Source organism: Acanthopagrus latus, chromosome 22, assembly GCF_904848185.1.
Source record: "Acanthopagrus latus isolate v.2019 chromosome 22, fAcaLat1.1, whole genome shotgun sequence".
NCBI lineage: Eukaryota > Metazoa > Chordata > Actinopteri > Spariformes > Sparidae > Acanthopagrus > Acanthopagrus latus.
In genome coordinates, this window is record NC_051060.1 from 11,580,816 (window position 1) to 11,608,570 (window position 27,755).

The window sequence follows — 27,755 nt, forward strand, 5'->3', positions numbered from 1 at the left end:
CATTAATATAGTACCTCCCTGTCTATTCCATTGTAACTCATCTACTCTCCTCTAATCAGTTATTCAGGAATTACTCATTAATGAGTAATTAATTATCAGCTCTCACTCACTCCTCAGTAACCACTACTTTTGTGTACATTATCCATAAAGTGTTACCATACAACCATCCACATTTAAGATCCCCATACCTGAATTAAAGGGAAGCCTGCAGCTTATATGTATAATTTGTGCTTTATTAGGCGAACAAAACAACCAAAATATATAAACATGCATTGTTGTCAAAGAAACAAAGTTACAGTGGTGCGATGGGTTGTGGGCATCCAAATCTGAGGTAGAATGGGGGGCAGGAAAACAAACCTCTCTGTTGGGATATAGAAGAGCAGAAAATAAAATAATAATACTGAATGCTAAGACAGATCTCAAAACGTTCCATCAATAACAATATAACACACCCATCGATACTGTCAAATTCAATCAACAGAAGGAAAACAAGTTTTAAGTTTCTCATAATTCATTTAAAGTGATTCATTTGTTTTTGTTGTCTTCCCATGTTCAACATTCATATTTAAATCCTCACCAGGCCAACATTGTTTCTGTCTTAGTAAAAATAACAACTGAAACAGATCTATGTGCAGTTTATATGGGCATTAATTCTCAATTAAAATACCTCTCAGAGTTGTCTCAAATATAGGATTGGCAGTTTTTTAACTTATGTACAAGTTCCAGGTTTATCAAGAAGATTTGCATTTAGTTTGATTGTTTCGGATGTATTCTTGCCAACAGCTACATACAAAATATATCACTCAAATTTTAGTTATAAGTATATATTTATACATTTGTAATTTCAATACATACATTTTTTTTTTACAAATTTTATGAGCTGCTTGAGCTCCTCTCCCCACATCCAACTCTTTCAACATGACTTACTTGCTCAAAACAACTGTAGAGTAAACTGTTTCCACCCACTGTCATACAATCAAAGCTTTGTAAATGATCAGCAATATAGTTACACGTTCATGATACTGTATTATTTGGCTCCTGGGCTTCTATTCAAACCATTTTTATCAAAATGATCGCGCTAACAGAAGGTGTGGCCGGACACAGCAGGTCCCAGCATCCTGTCAAAGATTAAACCTGAATGTAAAGGCTTTCAGTTCAGAAGTGTTCCGTAAAGCTGAGCCTTGGTCAGACTGTCCTTCCTGGAAAGTCCCAGGGAGCCAAATTTTTGGTTGTACGGAGGAGGAGGGGGTGGAGCCGGCGGTGGCGATGTGCTCACCTGTGCAGGCAGGCTGTGCATTTCCACTTGGTAGTGCTGCAGCTCTGCAGCCATCTCCAGGGTCCTCTGGTTCAGAGACTCGGTGGAGCTGTTGGGGCTCGGGTCTACATAATCCGTGCTCTGGCCGCCAGCTGCCACGTTACCCTCCCTTTCTTTGGAGCTCCCTGAGTGGTAGAGGCTGTGCTCTGACCCCTGGCTGTCCTCGGCTCGATACATGTGGGCTTGGCTGTGAGCCTGATGCGGTCCTGGGCTGCATTCAGGGCTTGGGCTGCCAGCTACCCACACTGGGTCCATGACACCCGCTGCCTGATGGTAATAGTCAGCCCCCTCCTGGAAGCTGCTGTAGAGCGGCCCGAGTCGGATCTTGGCAGGCCGGACGGAGAAGTGCTGCTCTGAGAAGCTGTAAGGTGAGGCTCGGCCCGGGCTGCGGTAGCTGTGGGCACTTAAGTCCTCTACGCTAAGTTGTCTCCACCGGCCGATCAGCTCCTCCTCCTCGGGGGCTAGTGTGCTGCCTCGACGACTGTCTCCGTAGGCAACACTCGGGGATGAAGAGGGAGGGAGCGGCTCGTAGGGCTCACTGAAACAGGAGGACATGGTGCGGCTGTAGACAGGCGAGCTGCCGTTCTGGTGGTGGCTGAGCTCCGTCTGCTGGAAGGGATGAGCGTTGGCAAAGCCTCTTGGACTGTCCCTCTCCCAGGATGAGTCACTCTTTCTCTCATAGTCCCCTGCATCTCTCCAGTCCATGTAGAGGGAATGGTGGCGTGGGGATGAAGCAGCACTGCTGGGCGGGCCGTTGCCTTTGTCCTCAGAGCCCCCTCCACTGAAGCTGGAGTAGGAGCTTGAGCCTGCTCCCAGCGTGGCAGGAAACTTAGCAAAGTGCTCCTGGGAGAAGCCGGCCCTCAACCCCACCGAGCCCTCCTCTGGGTTGCTGTCTGTGGAGTTTTGGGGCCCGTACAGCAGCTTTCTCTGACCGTGGAGGTCCATGCTGGGCCTCCTCTCGCGGTGCCGGTCATCGGGGCAGTACAGGGCTGTGTCGCTGCTGTACAGGTCAGATTTGTAGGCTGCACGGAGCCCCAGCCGCTGTCCTGGACCCACGCGCTCCAAGATAAAAGCGTGGTCCTGGGTTTGGGGGCTGGGCGAGCGGGAGGCCTGGCTGCTGCTGCAGGCCTCGTCGGGCTTCTCGAGCACTTTGGCGATGAGAGAGGCCGGGACGGTGTCAGAGTACGCCTGACAGAGAGGAGACTCCTCCAAGTGCATGGCCAGTCGCTCCTGCAACTCAGCGGGCAGCTAGAGGTGTCAGAGAGAAGAGAAGGGCAGGGAAACACATGATGTAAGTGTTGCTGATGGAGCAGATGGAGCCTGACAACATGAGCACACAACTTTGTCTTATTATGAATTTTTGCCGGAGGTTTTGTGTACTACATCATTTAACTGTTTTAAAATCCCCATAGAATATTCCAAACACCTCATCCTATCCAGTGCAAATAGTTTCTTGAACACTGTACACTCCACTACTCTACAAGAGACTCCCTTGACTAGTTCCCTCTAGATTAAAGCTGCCTTTAGACCTTACAACAGCTGTGTAAGTTTATCGCATGTCATAGTATGTCATGTCTGAGCGATGGGTCTGATAACTTCTTGGCCATCGTCTGTATCAGATTGTGTGAGATCAATTTGCTAGAATGTTAGATTGAGCAAATAATGTAAATTGTAGCATTGTGGCAGGAAACAGGAAACTCTGCGAGCAAAACATTGCTGCAGCATTCACCTAAACAAACTGAAGTTAGTGGACAGAACGTATATAACATCTTCTCTGGGCTCCCAGAGACTTGGATTACACTGTGGAGGCTATGGCTGTTTTTTTCAAGCCTTTAAAACAAGTCCCTATCTACATCAGTACCTCAGTTGAGATGAAACAAAAACAAAATGTTTTGTGGAGTTGGAAAAATTCACCCAAACTTGCATCAGCAGGAGGGTGAGTAGGTAATGACCAAATCTTCATTTTTGGGTGAACTTATCCTTGACATGAGAAATTTATATTGCATTTACGCTCGATCGATTGACAGAAATATATACAGCTCATACACTACGTTGTACTTTTTACATTTAAGTATGTGTGCGATGTCTGAACACACACACACCTCTGCAGGAAGTGGATCTGACCGGCATAGTTAGATAAACTGGTATGTGTGACTGTAATAAGAAAAAATGGAAGTGTTCCAGTCCCAGTGACAAGCGCCTGAACAAAAGAGAGAAAATGAAAGATGAACTGAGGAAAGAGAAGAAAGACGCTCTATTCCAAGCAATAAAAGAAGCCTCTATCCACTATCTGTGCCTCTCCATAGCAACAAGCATTAAGCAGCACATCATCAACAGGAATCTAGTCAGTTGTTCCTAATTGGCAATGAGAGGAAGGCTAATTATAACTTTGTAGATAGAGAAAAGACAAACACCACACGGGACATGAAGAGACATTTTATCATAACAGTTCTATTACAACTTGGACCAAACTAAACGCCACTTAATTACCGTCCACACATTTTTTATTTTTTTTTATTTTTTATTTGGGCCTGTTTTGAACAAGATCACAATTAGCTTTTAGAAAGCATTTGAAAAACGCTCTCCGTGCTTGTTTTTTTCGCAGCAAAACAAACCGGCTGAAGCACTTCAGTAGGCGCTGAAGAGCCACTGCACATCTCAAAATGCTGCAGCGCCATTCATCAATATGCTTTCGATTAGCTCCCACCCACAGGAGCGGCAGACTGGTGGACGTACAGTGAGTGCATGTATAGCCTCTGACCTCCATTATGATTGGCGGCATGCCAGCAGAACAGTTTTTCACCCTTTAACGAATCGCATGCCGTGTAGAAGCGAGGGGATGTGCGTGTGTTTGTGCGTACTGTGGGTTGGGGGGGGGTGGTATTTTATGAGCCTTACGCAACCGGCTGCAGTTTGCATTGATATTTCCACTTAGCCATATGGGCAAAAACGCAGAGAGACAGACTTTTAACCTTGTGGCTTTAAAATCCACCCTCGTCACATGGGCGCGGCACACGGCCCAGGGGCTGATGCAGCGAAAAGTGGCGCCAAGCTGGCCTGGTGTTAAAACACTCATCAATACCCACATGCGTCTCTTCTCACAAGCAGGCGAGCCTGATGAGGCAGCGCTCTGCTCTCTCTCCCATTTACATTTTCGCCACATACTGTAGTTTTAGATCCTTGAACAGTCAGCCGTCCCTCATATTCGAGCGCAGTCCGCCTTTAAGTATTTTTTTTTTTTCTTCCCCGCAGTGCTTCATGTTTAATCATTGTCAAACAATTACATGATTACTAAACCTGGAGCAGCATGATTTCACTCCGACTTAGCAGCATATTAAGTGACAGCAGGAGAGACTCCTGCCTCGCTCTCGGCCGAAAAACACGAGATTGGTGCTGCTGTTGTGCCACTTTTCATGTCTGAGCTCACGTGTAATTTCAGCTCAGTGCCAAAAGGATGAAATGTGGATGAAAGCACGAGCCAATGAAAAAAAAAGTACAATTAATTAAAGTATACCTCATGAGCATGATTAATGTACTGAAAGAGTTCTTGGCTGTGCTATTTTTAGGCACCATTAAGATGCACTTTCTGGACTAATTCTGTACTAAAATTGTACCTTTTTTTAAGTATATTTTAACAGCACTGTTGTAATACCATTAGCATATTTAGTAAATCAAAACATAGCACACTTGCAATACATTTCTAGGCACGTTAGATTTACTTGGATTAAGTCTGCTTCATGTGAGTTAATGAAGTCTACTTCCCAATACTAAAAGCTCTAAGCAGTTGCTGCCAATGTTGTACATTCTAAATGTTATCTGTCTGGTTTGACACACGAATGTATAACGCTGTGCCAAAAAAAAGGACAAATGTAATATGTGTTAAAGGTGTACTATGTTATATTTGGCCACCACTTGAATTCAAACACCCAAAGAAATGGGGAGTAGACGGCAACTGCTAACTGCTGCTACCTGTAGCTGCCATTTGCTAGTTAGCTTGGCTAGCCATGCAGCTAGAAAGGATGAGCAGGGGCTAGCTGGTTGGCATGCTAACCTCAGAAAATATCTCTTCAACACAATCTGCAGATGTCTATGAAATTACGCCAAAACTCGTATTACCTCATAATTTGTTGATAATTTTCATTGTTTTGCAGATCTTAAATTCTTGAACATTGCACATTAAAACCTAAAAAAGTAAGACTGACCGTTGAATTAAGCTCTGTTGTGTACTTTTGTTTTGTAAAAAAAAAAAACCCTATCAGAATTGTAATATGGTTATAATAATGTAATGAAAATGTAATATTTTCAGTAGCTTATTTTAACAGAATTTTTTTTTTTTCCGAAGTGTACGTAAAAGTAGAGGATTTTACACTTGTCATGTCTTTCAGAACAGATCTCCAGTAAGTAAGTAAATGACTTTATGTCTGGACTGTGTCTTTCTGCAGGGGTTTAGCTGCGGTACATCGGCTACAAACTTTCTAAAACCTTGCCTCTCTCGCTTTCTCTCAGTTTAAGGTTATTTCGCCCCCCCGCCCCCCCCAAAATAAAGGCTGCTTCAATTCTCGATACCCTGCCCTCCCTGCGGTGACCTACAGCAGTCACTGCTCCACCGCGTCTCGTTTCTTATCTCTCCTGCCTCAAAAAGGGCAAGACGACCTTCAGCTAAGAGCAACATTTTTACGCCCATCTTGTGTCGTGAGCTGAAAATTCATCTCCCTCACATCACGTCTCCTCTTCCTTACAAATCACAGCTATTTCTTTCCCTCCGCAAAGAGGCTCCCTGTGCCGGATGCATAGACTCATACAAAAAGAATCCCAATCAATCATCATTTACAATCCACTTGAATTTGTGAGAGGGATCCGTACCTGCAGAGACGCCGCCTGCCACCTGTGTTGTCTTATTTGCTAATTATTTTACTGTGTTCCAGATGTTTACGGGCGTCAGCAATTCTGGAGAAAGATATTCGTTAGCTGAGTTGCATTCCCAGGATGCCAACGCACGTATTTAAAAGTAAAGAAAAAGCAACTGACAAATCTCGCACAGCATACCTTTCAGGAAAGTCATGAAAATACACAACTGGTTCGCACTCTCAACTTGTCACACACAGCAGCTAGTTCAGTGGCCCCAAACTTCAAACAGTGACGCTCTACCTGCCCCTCTAGCATCAGTTTTACAATTGTGAGGGGCTCTTGCTGCGGGGTACAGCCTGCACACTTCCAGGTCAGCCCGACCCGGTAAAGATCCGAGTGAGATTGAAACTTTGTCTTTATTACACTTCTGTGGCGTGGAGTGACAGTGCAGCCGTTACCCTCTTTTCATTCACACAATTTCCTGACTGCCTCGGTACCTCCCTGATGCGCGTATAACCAGCCCAATCTTCTTCAACCAAACAACTGTTCAATTTCATTTCATCTTCCAACGCCAATTACAGATTTTTTTGCCATCTCTGATAACTTTGTGAGTCACTAACCATGGCGGCAACAAGCATGTCCCAGCTGTGTTTATCACTTTTCAAACAGTTTACCTAGTTGTCGCCTGTTGTCTTCCAGCATTTCCGCATTTGGCCCTGTTTTCTAAGATGTTTTTCTCTGAATTACATCCGCCAAGGGGGTTATGTTTTCACCCATGTCTGTTTGTTTGTTTGTTGGCTGGTTTGTCAGCAGTATTACACAAAACTACTGAACGGATTTCAACAAATCTTGGAGGGAGGACGTGTCTCGATCCAGGATCGTTTTTACATTACAAGGCAGGGCGTTTTTTTACATTTTCATTAATTACTTAATTAAGTATAGACATTAAGTATAATGTGTGGATATTGAAGTAAAAATGTCAGGGGACTATAAGTGGGTAGTGAGTACAATTTCATGTGGGACCTCATAAAAATTTGGATCCAGCGGATTCGAATCTGTTTTATCTGATACTGGATTTGACTCAAAGGGGACTGTTGGGTCTTGGTGGAGGTATACACTCTACTCAGTGCCATCCTGGTTTGCTTCTCCTTGCACGTGTCTTCTGAAGCTGCAAGCGCGTTGATCTCAAATGGCTAGACTTGACTGAAATCTTAAAAAAATCGCTTAAACTGGATAAACAATATTTAGCAAAGCTGAATTTCCAAACGAAAACGTGAGCTTGATTGCGAGGCCAGAGTGTGTGACAGTGTGTGTGGCGCTCACCTCGGCGAGCTGAGCCATGTACAGAGACTTGTTGCACTGCAGCAGCTGGGCGGCCAGGTTACAGTCCTTCCTGTACAGGTCCTATGGAGACGCAACGTCACCACGAATGAAAGACAAGACAGTTGTGTTCAGTGAGTATTCTTCAACATCTCCACAGGTGAGTTCTGACTTTACTTCAACCCCATGAAACTTACTTTACTGACTTCACTGTGAAGGTTAATAAGAGCTAAAGTGTTTTTTTTTTTTAAAAGCTTCCATTCGATGAGTTTTATTATGACAGCCTAAGTCAAGCCTGGCAGAACAAGTTCCTCAGGTAATGAGGACGATTCCTATTTTTCTCTCCATTATCCAGATGTGGAACAGACAGGTACGTCCAGGTGGAGGAAGCAGAACACTTATAAGGAGGAACATTTCTAATTAGTAACAAATTAAGCAGATTGTTTTGGTTTCGAGGCAGGAATTCACTGCGGCAGACGGTAAACAAAGCGAAGCTAATGAGCGGGGCTTCATCCTCTGGAGACGAAACTATGAAGAGGCTCTTACATTGTCTTCCTGCAGTTTCTCGATGGTGAGTTTGGCCTCCATCAGGTGGTTGTTGAGAACGATGATCTCTCTGCTCAGCGCCCTCTTCTCGTCGTCATGATGCTGAGACTGATGCCAAGAGAGCCGTTTTAGAAATCCACAGCGCAGAGAGAAGACTACACTCATAAACACTTCAGTGATTACACTGATCACAGCACACGGCACTCAATATCACAAGTCTTTACAGCTTTTTGTTGCGGTCAGCAGCGCTGTCAATGAAAATGTATCTGCCATTTTGCACTTCAAGTTTTCACATGGAGGTTTAGTGTGTGTGTGTTTGTTTTCTGAAATGTGTGGGTTTTTTTAAAAATTTTGTGTTTTCTGAAGATGAAATGTGATTTCAAAAAACAGTGTGCCTCCAGTAATACATTCAAACTTGGAATTTACAGGACAGAGCACATTTGCCATGACTTGCCTATATCCAGCTTTATCATTTAACATTTTGTCACTTATATGCTTTTAATCATTTAGTTTTACCTCCAAGTGAAACGGGATATGACAGAACACACAAACAGGATTGGTCTTCTCTCTCTTTCCCGACTTATTCCTGAGCGGAACCGCACTCAAGGTCTACCGCTGTGTTTTATCTGACTTGTAATTACATTCCCTGTAGTTGTGGCGGGCCACGGGATCAGATGGGTTTGTGGCACCTCCGGAGTAAGCAAGCTTTACGATTACGTAGAGACTTACTCAGCACCTCTCTCACCCTCGAGCAGGAGAGAGACGTGAGATGAATCGGTTACAGCTGATGAAGTGATGGTGGGGGGGAGCAGTCGGTCCTTATTGTATAAAATATTTCTACACCGTCTTTTTTTCCCCCACAAAAAGGCAGTTGACCCTCAGCTCCTTATTAACCCAGTATCTCACTGCAGCAGCATTATAATCACGACGAAGATGACGGCTGCGATGATTATCATCTCGCGCCGTAACGAGCCCATTGGCTGAGCGTCTCCAGCTGTCCATTCAACAGCGGAGACACCTGATTGTCACGCAGAGTTCTCGGGCAGGCTGGTTAATTGTATCTTTCCACCGGCACAAGCAACGTCTGACAAATGAAGTGAGGTGCGGTGCACTGAGGAACAATGGGCTTGCTATCACTCCGCCATTGGAGGGAGGACAACCAATTGTAATAGGCCATAATTAACGTCAGTGGTACCAACAGCAGCGTATATTCATATTCAAATTGGCTCGAGTGCTCTGTGGCACGTCCGAGCCTCATGACTTGCTTACGTGCGTCTCTTTCTTCGTCGTCTGCAGGTACTTGACAACAAGCATGGGAATTCACACACACACACACACACACACACACACACACACACACACACACACACACAGAGAGAGGCTTTAACACTTACATCCCTGTGGATCTTCTCCTCCAGATCTTGGTTGATCCTCTGCAGTGCTGAGTAGCTGCTTTGTATTCTAAACAACACAATAAACAGCACTGCTCACTTGCAGATAATACAGTAGTACAGTAGTAGTAGCAGCCAGAGACCTCTCCAGACTGGAAATAAGCATATCGGCAAGCTCAGCAGTTAAACAAGTCGGAGCTGAAGCGCACTTGTGAGCTGGGTTTTTTTGTTGGTTTTTTTCACATTTCGCCGCACTGATACGATGATTTAGGGGATGTTTTTATTCTATGATATTTGATCCAGAGAGGCAGAGAAGTAGTGCACATGGGAGGAGGCCCCAAACTTTTTTCCCCTTGGAGGGCCAGAAAGGAAAGTTAATGTCACGGGCCAAAAGCAAATACTGATCACATCGTATTAATATCATGCAAAAATGTTACAAAGTTCCAAAGTCTTCTAAATTGTCTGATTTCCTGCCCTGTTCAGATATAAAGATTGATAATAATTAAAGATCTAACAAAAGGAGCACTTCTACCAACAAACAAACAATGAAAGTGTATGGCCATGTAGTCCTCTTTATATTTATATCTAATTATTTATTTCTTTATTTACATAAGGTCTCCTCCTAAAAACCTCCACAGTCTACCACATCTCTCCTCACATAAAGGCTGTTGCTCAGTGGACCAGAACACAAGATGGCTGACTAAAGAACCCATGGGTAAACACTGAAAGTGCAATGCAGCACTTCATATCACGTGAATAGAGTGAAAAATGAAGCATTTATAACTTCAATATCTGATCCCACCGGATTAATTTTAATTTCAAACTGTGTACTCACATGAACTATCTGTTATTAGGTCCCCTGTCTGTAGATGTTTTCCCTGCTGTGCTCAGGGTTCTTATACTAATTAAAACTAGGTACAAGGGTGTCAAGGGTTGCATTGTGGGTAATGTAGGTACCAGGTTTTGATCAGGAAAAAGAATGTATTGAAAAAAGACTATATTTCTGGTTCAACAGCATTAATTGTGATACTTCTGCGGTCCATTGTGAATCAGACAATGTATTTGGAGTGAAAGGATGAGCCGGATGAGTATTCTTTAACCTATTAATGGCCAAAGTGGAGATGTATAGTTTCCTTAACTGCACTTAACTTGTCATTAGTCCTGGAAATGTATGTGAAATTATCCTTAAACTCCTATCCCGGTCTGGCCCAAAGTACATGTAAAGCTGTGGTTGAACCACTTGGAGTATGGTTTTGGGTGCCTTTTAAAGGTTATAAGCCAATTTTTCTCCAAGCTGTCAGAGGCTTCAACACATCATATAGTGTTTCATGGTCCAAGTTCGAAACTGATAACAATATCACTGTGAACACTTAACATTTGTTTTTCAGAGGAAATATCCAAGTGCCTGGTAATAAAAATATCGCTGCCTAAGATTGACAGTGGCAAAAACTAGGTCTTTATTTACACTCACTTTGTGCGTATAAAATACTCCAAAACAAAGGCTAAGGCGAAAAAACAGCGTATTCAAAGAGCAAAACTTGTAAAACTATGCTAGACTGTATAAAATATATTTTACGGTATTTGAAATCTCATTGGCTACTCGATGCATCAGTCATCTGGAGGCTGGCATGTAAGTGGCTCAGGAGAGAGGAGAAAGAAAAGAGTGGGTTGTGACTTGTAACATGTTTTAAAGTACAGTACTAGCTGAGCGTTATACAAATCCATCCATTTTTTTCAAATCAGTACATTTCTCTTAACATGTTTTAGTAACTTTAAAACTTTGTTTTCCTGTCAGCTGTCATGGTTGTGGTTTCGTTATTTCCTGTTTTATTTTGAAGTTCTGCCCTCATGTGTCCTGTTTTATTTTCCATTTCCTGCCCTTCTTTCTGTGCTCACCTGTGTCCTATTAGTTCATCAGCCCTTGTGTTTAGAGTCTATGTGCTCTCTGCTGCCTTTGTCAGTTTGTCTGTTCAGTTTCCTGTCCTGTTCTGCTCTGCTCTGCTCCTGTGTCTCCCAGTTTCATCTCCCCATAGTTCCTTTCTGGCTTTTACCTGCTTTGTACTTTGCTTTTGTATTGTACTTTATTTTGGTTTGTACTTGTGTCTTGCTTTTATTTCCTGGATTTCTCCAGTTTTGTTTTTTGCCTTCTTTTGCCTTGCGTTGTTCCCTCTTTTTGGATTTCATAGACATTTGTTTTTTTCAGCTTTATTTAACAAAGCGCGCTTTTGGTTCTTTGTCTGCCTGCGGGTGTGTCTGAAAATGAAATCATCGATCCTTTCATGTGTGGCCACATGTCTCGACAGCAAATTCTGTGTCCACATCGTGACAGAAAAAACATCTGTGGGGCTTCTCCTTAAAATCCCAAAGTTGTCAGTCATTAATGTGTTTAGTAGAACTTTAAACTCGAGACTTTTACTTGGAATGGACTATTGTGGTGGAAGTATTTTTACCATTACAGGATCTGAGCACTTCTTGCACTCCTGTGTCACAGCATGTTGTCGTACCTGCGCAGCTTATCAGTAAACTTGTCCAGCTCCTCCTGTGCCCGGCGCAGCTCCGTCTCCAGGTACTGCCGCGTGGAGTCGAACTCGCTCTGCAGCAGCTCCAGCTTGTGCGTCGTGTAGGAAAGCCTCTTCCTTAAGTCCTCCTTCTGCTCCAGCAGTGAGCTGCACACACACACACACACACACAAACACACAGTACAGCAGATGATTGTGTTCGGGGCATATGGGGGAGCAGACAAGCTTGTAACACAGGTGTATATGTGTATCTAAATGGACTACATGTCTTCGTAATGCACCCCTGAATGCCCATACAGTGGTGATAAGAACATCATGAGAGGGTGATAAAGGCGGAGATGCTGTGTGAGTAAGTGCTTTGTATGAAGAAAACACGAGACCAAAACACGGATCTCTAATTAAGAAAATCCAGGCAGGGGTAAGCGAGGACACAGAACTTTTTTGTTAATTTGTTTTATTTTTAAGCTTTAAGTCATTTGATCTCCGAGCATGAGATCTCGTTTTCCAGCATTAAAAGCGCTGCAGCACATCCCAGAAACCCAATCATCTGTGACATTGGTCCCACCGAACAGAAAAAATAAGAGAGAGGGTGTAATCTGTGATGAAATATGAGCCAATGAACTCTAATACATCACATGAATAGACTGTGAAGGCTCGGATTTAAAGAACAGCGATATCCCCCACATGTAATTCAGCCAGACAGCACAATGATGACTATTTTCAGAGCATGTGCATTACCTGGGCTTCAATCTAATAAAAGGGCAAGTGTGAGTGGGAAAAGAGGAAATGTCTGTTGCCGTGATGGATCTGAGCGTGCACGGCCTGGCTTAATGGACCCTGTATTGACGGACAGATGGAGGAAGAAGGGTAATGACTCTATCTGCAGCCGGATAACAGATAGCGGAGAGTGAATGGAGATGTGACCACATCACTCCTTTCGCTTCCTCTCTTTGTCTCATTTAACGAGATCATAGCCACAGAAGGGTGGGGGCCGAGGGAGACGGAAATAAAAACAGGTTTCTTCGGATGCCTCCAGGTATCATCCAGTTTCCAGCTCATTGAAATGCGTCATCAGTGGGACGAAAGGTAGAGCGGGTCAGTTGGCACATTTCTACAGATGGTAAGGCTAATAAATATCGCAAGTCTGGCCAGTTGTGTAATTACAAATTATTAATAACAAAGGGACCTTAAAGGAGACACATTATTCTCACTTTCGGGTTAATAATTGCATTTGGGGTTGCTACTGGAGGAGTTTTACCTGTTTCAATGCTCTGTTTTAGCTCCTGTCTCTTTAAGCCAATTTCATGGTAGATAAATCTCAATTTAATAACCATGTAAAATATTTGGCTTTTTGATAAAAATTACATCAAAACTTGATGTAAAATTCAAAAATGTGCTGTTGCCATGATATTTCTAGACCATAAAAGTAAGTGTTACCGAAATGTTTACACAGATAAAACACTAATGACATTCCTGGGATAGGACAAATGTTAAATAAGGAATTACTTTTCTATGTAACGGTTAAATTAGAAATGATATTTTCACCCTGGATATCCGGAGTCTTGCTTGTTTTCCAGGTGACGTGCGACGACTGACGTGGAAAGCTGCAGCACCTACTGTACAACTAGGTCAGTGAGTAAAACAGTTCCTGTCCACTGTGATTCAATGAACGTCTCAGCTGACTGGCTGGCATTTCAGCACTGCATTACCCAGCAGCCCCCCACCTACCGCCTCTCTTTTATTGGCGGTGCATTCACAGGGGAATACAGGTGTTTGCTGTTGGATATAGGATGCGTTTACGTGAAGTGGCTCCAGGGATGAAAAAAAATCCCCCATTAGTGACCTCCTGTGTGAACGGGAGCTGAGTCAGACATAATGAGTGCTTTCATTGCGGTGAGATGGGATGACGAGGCAGCATGACTTCTGGGCTCGTAGAGGCGGGATGAGGTTGCCGTAGCACCACCGGGGGCGGCGAGAGGAGACACCTCGTGGGCGGATGAGCGGACAAACAGGTACAAACGAGGACGGATGGAGAGATGGCGTCTGAGAGTTGTATCTCTTACCTCTTTTTCGGATGTTTGCCGCCGTTTCGGGGCACTTTTAAGGCGGTTTTGCCAATATATATCTTTTTCATGGTTTGTCTGTGTTCCTTCCCTCTCATGTGTTTATAGGGGTTGACCACCGGGAGCCTTCATGTGTGTTAGTATCCCAAAGGAGACCAGCTAAGTCTGGCCTGAAGAGTTACAGAGCGCTCTACCTGTGTTGACCCTGCCAAACAAAGCAAACACACAAGTTGGCAACTGTTAGTAACTACGGTTCAAGCGGGGACCCTGTTTGAAGGACAAAGTCGTAATAAATTCTGCAACGATGGTCATTATAACGGCATAATTCCCCACAGTTTAGGACTTGGCAGGAAAAGAAGAGCTGAAACAGCATTAAACGCTGCACTAAATTCACTTTAGCAGATCATTCTGAAGGTTAGCAGCTCTTAAAATGTTTAAAAAAAAAAAAAAAAAAAAAAAGCCCCCTCGGCGATGTAGCTTTGAGGCTACTTTCAGTTTTCTTTCACATACGCTTTCCTCGTAACGTCACACTGTGTTGTTTCCTGGGGAGATACACTGGAAGAGGAAAATGAAAGTATCCGAGACATCTGTGGTAAATGTCAAGATTTGGTCTCAGCGCTTCAAACTTAAAGAGCAAGAGGCGTCTTTCTGTTTTACAACAAAGTTCAACAGTCACAAGAGGACAAATCTATAGAAAGAGAAGGCGGGATGTATCCCACAGCTTCCACCTACATGGAATTTATTTTGGTCAAAGGAAATATTACACCCTCACACACAGCTTATTTGTTCTTTATCCTTAGATCAGGGTTTTTCATGTATTAAACATTTAGGTGGGGCCAATTAAAGGATAAGTTCACCCAAAAATGAACACTGCCATTGTCATCCCCAAGCCGACTGGAAAGGAAAAGTGTTTTGTTGTCCACAAAACATTTCTGGAGATTCATAGCAAAACAACCTTGCAGCATTTTTCTAATCAACTGATGGAGACCTGTTTTAGAATGTAATGAAAACAACTGGAAAAAAACAAAACAAATAAAACATAAAATGGCTCCAAGCAGCTTGTATGGCCAAGTCTCCAAAAGTGTTGAGATTCAAAATTGATTAAAAAAATAAATAAATAAATAAAAAAAAGAGGAAGAAAAAATAAAAATTTACAACCCTTTTGGAGCCAAAATTTTGCGTTAGCTCGCACATCAAAGGTGTAAATATTGTCTTTTCAAATCACTCTGGATCTCGCAGCGCTGAGAAACTTGGCTTATGCTGAGCGAGCTGTGCTCACATTCCCATTGTGTGCTTTTTTCAGCAGTTTTTAAACTTTTTAAAACAAGTCCCCATCTACAATTGGCTATTTACAGGAATGTTACAAACTCTCAGAAACGTCTTGACTTATACACCATCAGGAAATGACTCAAACAGCAGTTTCAGACCTCATGAGTATCAAATCATGTCTTCCTCAGTACAGCGGCCCGTTGTTTCATAAGAGGCTGACCATCCAGCTGACTCTCATCTAACTTCCTCACATCTAAACCAGAGTCACAACATCACTGTTCCCCATTGTGAAATTGAGAAAACAAAAATGTGATTAGATGATGATTAGCTAAAATATCGTAGCTCAAGTATTTACATAAATGTTTTGTGGGCTACAAATCTTTACCTCCCGTTGAATCAGCATGCGGAGCAGGTAGTGACTGAATTTTTCCTTTTTGGGTGAACGTACCCTTTAAAACCGTTGAAAAGTATTTCTGTAACAAACAAACAAAGATTTTATTCTTCTTCAGGCTAGTTTGATCAGATTCTGACAGTAGTCTAAAAACAACCAAACAACCAATGTCAACTGTCACCACATGTTTCTGATGGAAGCACGACATCAGCTTTCTCCGTCTGAGCCGCCGGTCCACCAGAGAAAAGCAAATACAGAAATCGCTCACGTGAAATGACTGAAGGTTTTTCTTAAATTAGCAGCAAATGTTGCTTTCATGCAGAATCCCATTGCGCGTAGAAAGAAGCCGACTGAGAAAATAGATTTTCAGGCCCCTTAAGAAGAAAATAAAATATTCTGTGTTGCTCTCGCACCTGTATTTGTGCTCTCGTTGGTCACAAACCTGCTTTGTTGAAGAAAGGCCTTTGTGACAAGCTGACATCAGACTTATCAGTGAAAACAAACATTCCCCTGAGCCTTTCTCACAGACCCCACGTCTCCATCACCAGCGTGTCCAAACACGCGGGACGTGATCTGACACATCCACCCAGTCCGCAGGAGTGGAGTTTGACAGGGCCGATAACACTGACGCTTCTCTCCCAAACACTTCTGCCGTCCCCCTCCATCCCACGTGTCTCCCACGGCGCCCTGAGCACAGGTGCAGCTGTCAAACGGCAAACAAATGGTGCGGGTTATCAGATGAGACGGCCCCTCAAAGCTTGATCAAAGCTCCTCTGATCCGGTGCCGGACCACCGTCCACCACCCGGACGGGAGAAAACAATGGCAGGCTGCAGCAGGATTTGGCCGAGGACAGCATCACGTTCGGGATGCTGTATCCGTGGATACGGTACATTCACGTGAGTACAAAAAAAAAAAGAACAACAACAACAAAAAAACAGATGTCACAAAGAAACATGTTGATCCTCTGACACCCAGTTGTTGGGAGGTGATTTATGTTGCTGGCTGAGGAGGCAGGGAGACATGTACTCCTCCAGATGGTGACAGCTCACTGCCGCCACTGGAGCCTTCACTCCAGCTGCTCCCCTCTGAGTCATAGCACACCGGCTCTGGATGTGCGTGTTTGTGTGTGTGTGTGTGTGTGTAAAATTTGGTGGGCGTCAAGATGTCTTTGCGGATGCATGACGCTGTCGGTTTGTGAGTTTATACATGAGGGTGTATACATCTGTGCACTTGTGCATGAAAGTGTACCTGTATGTTGTTTATGTGTTGTGTGTGTGTGTGTGTGTGTGTGTGTGTGTGTGTGTGTGTGTGTGTGTGTGTGTGGGTTTGTGTGCTGCGGCATCAGCTCTGCCCATTCAACCCCTTCCTCCAAAGGGGTTGAAATAAATCAACACGCTCTGCCATGAAAGTCAAAAAAAAAAATGGCCGGCTGTTAGCGACACATCTCGCGCCACATCAGGTGTCCGCTGTGAAGCCGCCAACGCACAACAACTCTCGCTCCCCTCGCTCATTCACTCGCTTGCTTCTTCTCTTTCTCTTTCTTTTTAGGCGATCCTCATACTGCAGCAAAAAAAAGAAGGAAAAAAAAAACAAAACACCATGGACGGGGCTCGTTCAGATGGCGCTGCTGCCTGCCACCCACTCGTGCCACGCTGACATTTGAGAGGAACTCAGAGCATTTGAAAAGAAGAGGAAGGGGAGGTGGAGGAGGAGGCGGAGGACATTAAAGTTGGGGGGGGGGGGGAGAGGGAAAAGCAGGAAGCAGAGTAGTTGCAATTCTAGCCAAAGACAAGAAAGAGGGAGAAGCTTTCGTTAAATTAGAGGAGAAAAAGCAAAGAGAGTGGGTGTGAGGTCTCCGCTGAAAATCAGAATTTCACTCGCTCCTTCCTCTCCTCCTCCCCGTCTGTTCTGTCCATCCGTTCTTTTTTTTTTTTTTTTTTGACCGTTCTGCCTTTCCCGATCGCATCTACCTTTGCAGATAGATTGGCTCTGAGGAAAAGCCCTTATCACAGGCCCAGACCTCAGCGTCGGAGCACAGGGAACCCGAGTGGCTGAGTCATCCAGCAGCAGCAGCCGCAGCAGCAGGAGACAAGGAGAGGGGAGAGAAGACGCTCTCTCTGTCCTGCATGCTTTTCACATTAACGAGGTAGCCAACCCGCAACAGTCTCTCAGCTCAGGCGGCCGATATGTACAGTATGACTCAGAGGAAAGAGGGGAAAAAAAAATGTAATAAATAAATAAAACACATCAACTCTCAAATACTATTCTGTACGTGGGTTTCATGTCTCCGCTGCTCCTCCGTCCGGCACTGATTAACTCGGGGAGCAGACACCTAAGGAGTTACACACCAACTACCAACATCATTAGCAGCAGCAGGGGGATAATGACCCGCTGAACGGATTTTTATGTGCCGCCGATGGCACCCGGCGCTGGGGCGAGGGGGGGGGGGCGTTGTAATCACGACAACCATCCCGAGAGGATCTTTCAGGATGAGCAGAAGAGGTGACGGAGGCTAGCTGAGCGGCAAAAAACAAACACAAAAATATCCACGGCTCTGTTCTGCTGAAAGTCGGCACATTTGGACGTTTTGGCTCGGTCTCGTTTTCTTTCTATTTTTTTTAACACCTCGCATTCTGGTGCCATCTTTACCCCCTTAAAATCACAAAGGGGGGTTGGACAGCCCTTCGAATCCCCCATTTTTCGTCAACTTTCGTCAGTGACATCCATGCAAACAGATGTGACTGGACATTTCCAGTATGCTGTCTTCAGCCAGGGCGCTGCCAGTCGACGCTGATGTTAGAGGAGCGGTGCCAAGTTACTTTTTAGGCGTGCTGTTGAAATACGTACAATGTGGGACATCAGGAAAATAGTATTGATTGCTTTTGCTTTGAAATAACAAACTCTTGGTTCCAACTGTGCCTCTGAAAACCCTCTGTTGGAGGGTTGGATGAGGACCATCTCCATGCTTAGCTTGGCATGAAGACTGAAACAGGGGCAAACAGCTAGCATTAGTTTTAACATTCCTCTGAGAGCTGCTCAGTGGCACATGAAGCCAAGAAAGTTTGACAATCGGGGTGTCAAATTTCATGAATTGTCTGCATAGTTTACGTATTGTGCGGCCGTTAGGGAGCAATTGGTCCTCATCCAATACTGAGCACTCAGGCAGTACGCCCACCTAAATACACCTGCTTCTTTTCATCAAAATCCATTCTTGCAGGAAGCGACGCTAATTAAAAAAAGTGAGAAAAGAATCCTGGATCCGTCCCTTTATCCGGACACACACAAAAAAGTTAATGGGGTCTATTCTTGGTTTCATGTAAATCTGGTTGGTAGTTCTTGTGTAACGCTGCTGACAACCAACCGGCAAACAGACACAGGGCGGACACATAACCTTTGCGCGGCGGAGGTAATAAATACAAATTTGGAGCACAATAGAGCCGACCTCAAAGCCACGGGAACGCTGACATGCACTCGCACACGCCTACCGACACGGCACATCAGACACACGAATACCAAGCACACTCTGTCCTAAAAAAGAAAAAAAAAACAGCATCGGCCTCAAGACAAGAAAATCATGTTACGGTGCCAGTGAATCCATCTGAGAGCTGTCCTAACAAAACCACTGAGACGTCGACTTCTTCCGACCCAGAATCCACACGCTTCCACCAAAACCTCGCGCTCAATTAGAAACTCGAAAGTGGAAAGTTTCCCTGTCTCTGTAAAGTTAAGAGTAAAAAAAAAAAGAAAAAAATTCTGCTTACTGCCTTTCATTCTGTCTCCTTGTTTGTTTTAGTTGCCTAAAATAGCTTTCAGATGTCTCGGCTTTTGGCTCTTTGTCTTTATATAAAAATAACAGCAGTATTTGCCGTCTTTTCAGCCACGACCAAAAGAGGGGAAGGGACGGAGAAGCGCGAGTGGCTTTCAGAGGGGTTCAGCTCATTAAAAATAGAACGGACACAAACACAGATACGTCCACACACACGTACAGACACACACACACACACACATGCACGCACATACCCAGCACACCGCCCACCATCACAACATATTGTTTACAAGTGGAGCTCGAATGGACAGGTAGTGATTAGACACAACAAAGGAGCCACCTCTGCAAATCTGCTAGCCTGCAGTGCACTGCTCTGTGCTCTGTGCATTTCCGTGTGTGCAAGTGTGTGTGTGTGTCTGTGTGTGTGTGTGTGTGTGTGTGTGTGTGTGTCCATAAGGATTTGCCTCACGCTTTCGTACACATATAGCAGGCGGCTCAGATGTACTTACTGGGTCCATCCATAACTCTCGAGAGGCACCTAAAAAGCCTCAACTCAGGGACGCGTGAATGGAGCTTTTACACAAGAAGACACTATGCTGGGAAAATATAGAGAAGCAATATAGCGCTAACAGCTTTCCAGCGGAGTGCCATTAATGTTGTGGCATATAAAAAAAATAAAAAGTGCAGTGCAAAACCGACTTCCGAATCATCGCTCAGATAAAAAACAAGCTGCAGAAATCGGAAGGAAAACTTTAATTTATGTGTTTAGACCTCCATCACAGCTTCATACTTGTCTTCAGGAAGGACACTGTAATTCTATGTTCAGGTGGCTGATGCTTGGTCAAAAAGAAGGATTACATGCGTTTGCTGCAGAGTTAGATACATCTCATATCTGTCTGGTTAATTTATGACCACAGCCAGCTGCTTATTAGCTTAGCTTAGCATAGACTGGAAGCAGCTAGTCCGTGTCTTTCTGAAAGTAAGTCAATTCCCCTTACCAGCACCTCTTAAGATGACCAGTTAACATGTTGTATCTTGTTTGTTCAACCTTTACCAGAACCAACTTGTTGTGGTTTAATGGGGCTTAACGTTAGCATGGGTACACCTAGCATCTTTTCATCTAAGTGTCAGTAAGGAAGCAGATCTCTTAAAATGTCTAACTTGTTCTCCTCTTATTTTATATTTTTGTTGTTTTGTGTTGTTTCAGATAAACCCAAAGTATAAAAAATGACGTGTTGCAATTTTATGGCAAAACTTTTGTTTTCAAATTTTTTGCCAGTAGTTATTTAACAAGCGTAGATCAGTTGTCAACAAACAATGCCTACTACTATGCCTATCAATACAACTAAGTGTTTCACGCTGCCTTTTCATAGCACTGAGATTCTTTGCGAGTCTACATAAAATCTTGTAGTTGTTTTTTGCTGTGGACAGTAGCCAGGCTGCCAATGCTGTCTGTGACAGCGGTGCCAGCAGTAATACCACAGGGAAATGGAAGAGTTAGACAGGTGTCTATTTCTGTGTTAAAAAAAGGTAAACTGATGTAACTTTTGAAAGAGGGAATACAGTGTTTTAGTCGCACAACCACATGCAGGAGTTCTGCAGCTACAGACGTGTCTGGTGTGGTGTGACCGTTAGCTTATTGTGGCTAACGTTAGCTACTGTTTGTTTCTGTCAGCAGACTTCAGGTGAGAATCATCTACTCAGTTTGTCGATTTAAAATACAATTTTGAAAAACAATAACGTTGCAGTCCGTAAAATGTAGTTTTGTGTAAACCAGCTGGGGGAGAGAGACTATATGTCAACAAAGTGAAATAAACGCGGGGTTTTGCCGCCACCGCCTTGTGCGTTCCGGGTTGACCGTAGAGATTCTAGATTGATTTTAAGAATTCCAGACAAGAAAAATACACATGCAATGTCATTTTTGCCTAACCAAAACCACAACCGGAGGTGTTTTTAAATGCGATTGAAGGTAGATTTCTACACAATTCTCCATCCATACACTTTGTGTCACTTGCAGCGTGACACACAACAAGGACGTTAACTCAACAAAAGTATAACAGAGCAGCTGTGCAAAATCCACTGTTGTTATTAGCAAAGCGGTATGCAGACAACATGGATCTATATTTCTCATGATTCCACGTTGGAAAGCCATGTCACCAGCATATGTACAGCAGTAAACCATGCAGGTAGGTTGGTGATCTTGTGTGAACAGTGTGCCTTAAAGCTTTGCCCGAAGTCTGAACATAGCCCTAAAGTCACAAAAGCTGCCGTTCATCCCTTTAAAGGGATATTTCGATGTAAGTTTAATCCATAGTCTTGACACACCTTGACACCTAGTACGACCCCCCCTCGAGAGATAAAGTTTGCGGACCGCTAGCGTACATAGTTTTAGCATCCTCAGAAATTACCACACAACAACAATACACTGCTGTAAATGGATCCAAGTCGTTTCTGAGGATGCTAAAACTACGTAAGCTAGCGGTCCGCAAACTTTATCTCTCGAGGGGGGGGTCGTACTCGGTGTCAAGGTGTGTTAGAACATGGATTAAACTTACACCGGAACATCCCTTTAAATTTCAATAAAGTTGTGACTCATGTGCTCTTATTTCAGAAAGGAGCTGACTTGCACTTTAAATGACTATGTTAATATTCAGTTCAAATCAAATTGTCAAAAAATTGATTTATGGCAGCTCTCGTACGCAGCGAAGCCATTCATCCATTTGCATGGCCGGCTGCTTCATCGTCACAAGGAATAAAAATACGACCTGTATGAACTGACCGCTGGTGCTGAAGAGGGCAAAGGGGAGGAGGAATAATGGGGTTGAGATGATAGGACACACTTAATGACCCACAGAGGAGCTGTCAGCGCTCGGCGGGAGAGAGAGACCCAGACGCAGAGTGGGTGAGAGAGGCCGACTGTTCAGACCACAGAGGATAGAAGAGAGCATTAGTCTGTTAGAGCAACACCGTCCACTTAAACTGATCAAAACTAACCTCCATCCTCTTCAGACCAGCCTCTCTCCCACACTGCTTTATTACCTGTGTCTGCTGCTGCTCTTCTGATCCACAACTTCATCCATAATAAAAGTGATTCCGCAGGCAACTAATTCATTTGGGGTGATTGATTAATGTTATAAAAGTATAGCATGTAGCAAGAAAAGAAATGAAGTTAAAGGTGTTCTTTGCAGAGGTTCACATGCATTAATCACTGTTTTATTGGCCATATGTGAGCGGATTGTTGCATGATGGGACCCTCGCCATCTGCCTCGGATGTCTGTAGCCCTCTGGATGATTTTTAAGGGTTTTCAAGGATTTCTGTGTGAAGAACTCGGGTTGGATTTTCCCCAATAGTCCAAAGGATGTGCCTTTATGCTCATTTTTCCAAGTTCCCTGTCGCAGTACCTCTTTTCACTCTGCTGACTGAAAGCAACAGCAGCTAATGTTAGCTTGGAAGTGGAGTCCAACAATGTTAACTAAGGACCGGCTTCCAGCACAACGCAGAAGATCCACATTTTCCCTTTAAATTGAAATTAAAAGATTATTTGACATTTTGGGAAATGCTCATCCAGCCAGTGCTGGAGTCTAGTTGGTTTAGCTTGTCATAAAGGCTGGGAACAATGGGAAACAGCTAGCCTAGCACTGTACAAAGGTTAAAAAAAATCTGCTTGCCAGCACCCATAAAGCAATTCTGCTGGTTGACTTGCAATTCCATTAAACATAAAAAACTTAAGGAAATCACTGTAAATTTTGATGTTAATAATTTCCCCTTTCGTACCTCAGACACAAAGAAAAATATGTATGATCTTGTAATATTATAACATTACAAATACTAATAAAAAGCCAGTGTGGAGGCGAGCTCTGAGATATTTTTTAACTTTTGGCATAAAAAAGTGGATTTATCTTCATTCCCGTTTATCAGCCTGACTTCAGCAGAGATCTACAGAGTTGACCTCCATTGTCGGTGGTGTATATACTGTAATAACGACTGTAATGTTTACTGCTGATGGACAATGAGCAAAATTACAGAGGAGAGGAGAAAAGAAGAGAGAGAACTGGAGTCTCTGATGAGTGCTGAATTGAGTGAGAGTTGACGTGAATTTGAACACCTACACACAACCTCTGCGTGTGTTGTTTCTTGCTAAGATTAGCTTGTGGCAAGTGTACAATAAAGTAATCTGGCTAAGCACAAATGATCCTGCAGCCAAACAGGCTTTGTTGATGGTAAACACACCACTGTTAATTCAGATCGACCTGAAGTGACTCAGGCACAAATGTTCACAGACAAGAATAAGTTTTAAAGTTTGATTCGCTTTTAGTCTTGTTCGCTGACTTCCATGTCCTGGATGTAACGACAACTACCAAATGAAGCCACTGTTAACTTGAGTAAACTTGTAACTTTCTCTGGATTTGAACACGTGTTGGAAGCCTTTTTAAGAATATAAGTAAGCAATCTCAACAAAATATATGACAGAGGTTTAGTATTTTAATACAGCATTCCTACATGTTATATGTTTATTGACACATAGAATAATATATATATATATTTTTTTCAAAGTCACTGCTTCAAAAACTCTTTAGACGTCGATACAACTACTTCTAACTTTTTAAGTGCTGACATAGCTTTCGAAAAGGACGGCAGGGACATCTGCAATCTACAAAACTTCTACAATAATCTACATAGCCCTGAAGAATTGCAAGCTCCATCTGTTGAGGAAGATTATGTGATGTGATCAAAAGCTTCAGAACAGCTACTGAATTAATGTTTTTTTTTTTTTTCTCATCGCAGTGACAATGGTGATATTCAACAACTTGAAAAAAGGCTCCATTAGACATAGATGTTTCATGTTTTTCAGCTAAACGATGGTAGTCTAAATGAAGAAAGCTTATTTTTGATTGTTTCTAAATTTACATCCGCTGAAAGGACGTTTGACAAAATCACCAAAAACCACTAAACTATCTCAAACTTTTTGTTTTCTTTCCGCCCAAGGACGCCATTTTTCCTCATCACTATTTCAGAAGCAGCGTTCAATTTTGGGGGCTGTCAGTCATCCCGGAGGAGCAGCTGTCACTTATTTTTTTTGCTGTCGTCCGTGTCGTGTCAAACCCGCTTTTAAAATAAAACAACTTTAAATAGTTTTTCTACAGAATGCTCGCACAACACTTTGAAAACTCTGAAAAAACTTTAAATCTGTCCAGCCAACCAAGAGGTTAGAGCCTCCCTGCTTCAGTGTCCATGCAAAATTTACATCTCTATCTCTGCCACAGGGCCCCGGAGCAGGAGCCCGGCCAAGGGAGGGACAGAATTTGCAAAAGAGAAAGAGCGAGAGCAAGCGAGGGAGAGAAGAGATTTCAGGACATTTCATCACTTAGACTGGGAGATGAGGTGAGGGGGGGTGGAGGTGTGGGGCTGGTGGGATACAGTGGCAGGGTCAGGACTCTCGAGTGGATCCGGCCTTCTGTTTCACCTCATCACAGCGTCTTCAGAGGCCACGGGTGACCTTGTTTCCTATTCAGCGAAATGAGCAAGGAGGAAAAAGGCGCAGGAGCACCCCCTCTTATCTCGGCAGAACTGCTATAATTCAATTAAAGCTGTGACACAGAGGTGAGGACAATTGATGTCTGATACTGGAGAAACACCCAGTCAGATTAATTACCCCCTTCATCGGCTGCTTAAACGGCTTTTAAACTGTAATCTGCCTGAAATCGTAATAATACCATCGGTAATCGAACACAAAGGGGAACGCGCCAGATCTATTTCCATCTGTGCCCGGATTAATAATGGTTCATTAGTAATAGCGTCAATTAAAAAAAAAAAAAAAAACGTGTCGACTGTACGACAGTGAGGTAGGAAGAGGAGTGAGGGATAAAGAGCAGGTCTTTTATCCTGCGTCTCATCGTGTTTGCTCGGCCGCTTTTTAATTCCCGTGTAATGCAACTTTAATCAGAAAAGTGGGTGAGCGCTTGTAATTTTGTAACAAGCTCATTAAAATCTGTTTTTGCAGGCATGTGGAGGCATCGGCTCAGTTATTCACCTAGGTTCCGTGTGGACGTTAGAGACTGTCGATCTCAAAAAGCACTAAAGACATCATCTGTTAGAGCCGCTGGTGCTGCCATGCAGAGTAATTAATCAGTGTTTTTTAGGTGCATTCCGACAGGTGACTGGCTGAATCATGCAGAAGCGGACACATAAGAGTCGTGGATTGGACATTTCTACAAACTCGAGACATTCAAGACCGATTCAAAATTGATCGATCCCTGGGAGAGGGGAGAAAAAAAAGAAGCTTTTTTTACAGTAACGCCACATATGCTGCAGTGAATTTCCTCGCCAAGAGATTCCCTGCATGCAACCAAAGAGAGAGAAGAAGAAGAAAAAAACACCCTCTGTATCTTTGACAAACTATCAGAAAAAGCATTTCTTTCCCTCAGCACACACTACAGGAGCATGAGCGCAGCCACATCACACACAGATTTTAGCACATAGGCGCACAGATTCACACAGACACAGCAAGCTTTTTGTGATCCAAATCAAAGATGCAAACGCTGAGGCAGTACCTTCCGCTCACGCAGAGCTTCATCCTGGAGACCGAGAGATAAAAATCCTGCCGCCTGAGCCTCGCCGGGAGAATGGAGAAACACCCCCCCCCCCAACTCCACCTCTATATGCTATCTGGATTGGCTTACCCGGCTCTCCCTTAAAGCTCAGAGAAACCCCCACAACATGCACACCACCACCACCACCGCCGCCACCGCTGCCACCACCATCCACATCCACCGGCGCCTCCAAACGAGAGCCACCACGCCACTCCGGCAGCAACAGCAGCGAGGGAGGACGGAGGGGGAGAGAGACCGTGCAAGTGTGGAAAGACAGAGAGGAAGAGTGGGAGGGAAGGAGCTTAAAGGAAGAAGACAGGGAGAACGCGGGGGCGTGATGATGGAGCGCTGAAAGATATCCTCAGAGAGAGAGAGAGAGAGAGAGAGAGAGAGGGAAAGACACAGAGAGAGATGGAGAAAAGAGAGGGAGAAGCTCACCTGATGGTGTCTATGTCGTTCATCTCTTCATCGGGCACCTAAAGGAAACGACAGTGCGTTAGTGGGGGGGGGACCCGTCAAACTGGCCCCCGGGAGCTGCCAAGTGGAGCATCGCTGCAGCACTCGGCGGAGGAGAGAGAGACGGGGGGGAATAAGAAAAAAGAAAGAAATGAAACATACATATTCAGCAGGCACGCTCTCCGTTTCCCCCTCTGTTTTTGTTTATGTTTCGTCTCCCCCCCCTCCCTCCCTCCCCTCTTCTTCCTCTCCTCCCACTCCCCTCCACCGCTCCATCTCTGCTCGTGAGCTCATCAGACTGCACCTGGCTGTCTACATCTGTGCTTAACAGGAGGTGGTGGGGGGGGGGGGACAATCGCATCACGCCGGTGAGTGCGAGGGGGGAGAAGGATGAGGGGAGGGTGGAGGAGGGGGATAGAGAGAGAGGGAGAGAGAGAGAGAGAGCGAGCGGAAACCTCCATTGCAGCCAGACTGCAGATACATGGCAAGCCCCCCCATGAGGGCTCACTGGCAGCAAGTCAATATCCTTGTTGAGGTGCTGAATCGCAGAGAGGGGGAGACAAAGAGGAGGGGGAGAGGTGAAGGAAGAAAAAAAGGGGAGGGTTGTAGAGGGGAACAGGTGGTTCAATCTGTTGAATCTTACATCTCGTGTCCCTGGCTGCGAGGGAGAATACGTTTCATACAGCGTCTGCTGCTGGCCCTTTTTTTTTTTTTTTTTTTTGTCTGAAAGAGATGAATTATGCATCATCTGGAGAATAGGGGTGGGGGGGCCAGGCCTAGAGGAGCGGTGGCGTCCATGCTGTAAGTAAGTAGGCACTGGGAGTTAGTGAGAAGGGGTTTTAATGCCTGTTCACGAGATTATCTGATCTCCAGGGTCAGCGGGAAACATAACGGGATAGAATGCCAATAAAAAAACCCTCACATTTAGCGCGCCGGGGGGACGCTTAACAACGCGGCGAGTGTGCAGCAGAAGGCCGCATGTGCCTGTGAAGATTGTTTGCGCTCGCAGAAGTACAAGGACTCGTGTGAGGAGATGAAACTTTGGTAGCGACACACTCACACACTCACACACACACAGGCATAGACACCCGCAACGCTGCACTGAGATGAACACCAACAGGCTCACATTGCCTGCCTCTCAGCCCCCACACCACCCACCTTTTTTTTTTCAAGCAGTTGCTAAGGTGACGGCAAAGGCTGAATTTTAATCAGACAATAAATTAAGGGCAATGTGATCTTCTCCTTTGTTATTAAATGACAGCGGTGCCGCTTTTCAGGA

At 44.3% G+C, this 27,755-nt stretch overlaps 1 protein-coding gene across 7 annotated transcripts; it reads right to left on the minus strand.

Moving 5' to 3' along the window:
• Positions 1-26,664, minus strand: si:dkey-174m14.3 (uncharacterized protein LOC563117 homolog). Of its 7 annotated transcripts, XM_037087373.1 has the most exons (8): positions 26,639-26,664; positions 26,459-26,496; positions 14,003-14,207; positions 11,925-12,086; positions 9,424-9,490; positions 8,030-8,137; positions 7,487-7,567; positions 2-2,563 (listed from the first exon to the last, which is right to left on the minus strand). In XM_037087373.1, the coding sequence occupies exons 3-8, from the start codon at positions 14,098-14,100 to the stop codon at positions 1,151-1,153; spliced, it is 1,929 nt and encodes a 642-aa protein (XP_036943268.1). In that variant the 5' UTR covers positions 14,101-14,207; positions 26,459-26,496; positions 26,639-26,664; the 3' UTR covers positions 2-1,150. The 7 variants fall into 7 exon arrangements, with proteins under 7 accessions (XP_036943271.1, XP_036943272.1, XP_036943268.1 ...); XM_037087372.1 differs by lacking the exons at positions 26,459-26,496; positions 26,639-26,664 and adding an exon at positions 26,111-26,348; XM_037087371.1 differs by lacking the exons at positions 26,459-26,496; positions 26,639-26,664 and adding an exon at positions 25,982-26,348.
• Between the last annotated feature and the right edge of the window lie 1,091 nt (positions 26,665-27,755).

Bases quoted from the DNA above. Each gene is read 5' to 3' on its own strand.
- si:dkey-174m14.3 (XM_037087373.1), bottom strand. From the start codon at position 14,100: ATGAGAGGGAAGGAACACAGACAAACCATGAAAAAGATATATATTGGC. The intron at 8,138-9,423 runs GTAAGTGTTAAA...TCTTGGCATCAG, and splicing joins AGGAGAAGATCCACAGGGAT to TCTCAGCATCATGACGACGA. The intron at 2,564-7,486 runs GTGAGCGCCACA...TGACACCTCTAG, and splicing joins ACATGGCTCAGCTCGCCGAG to CTGCCCGCTGAGTTGCAGGA.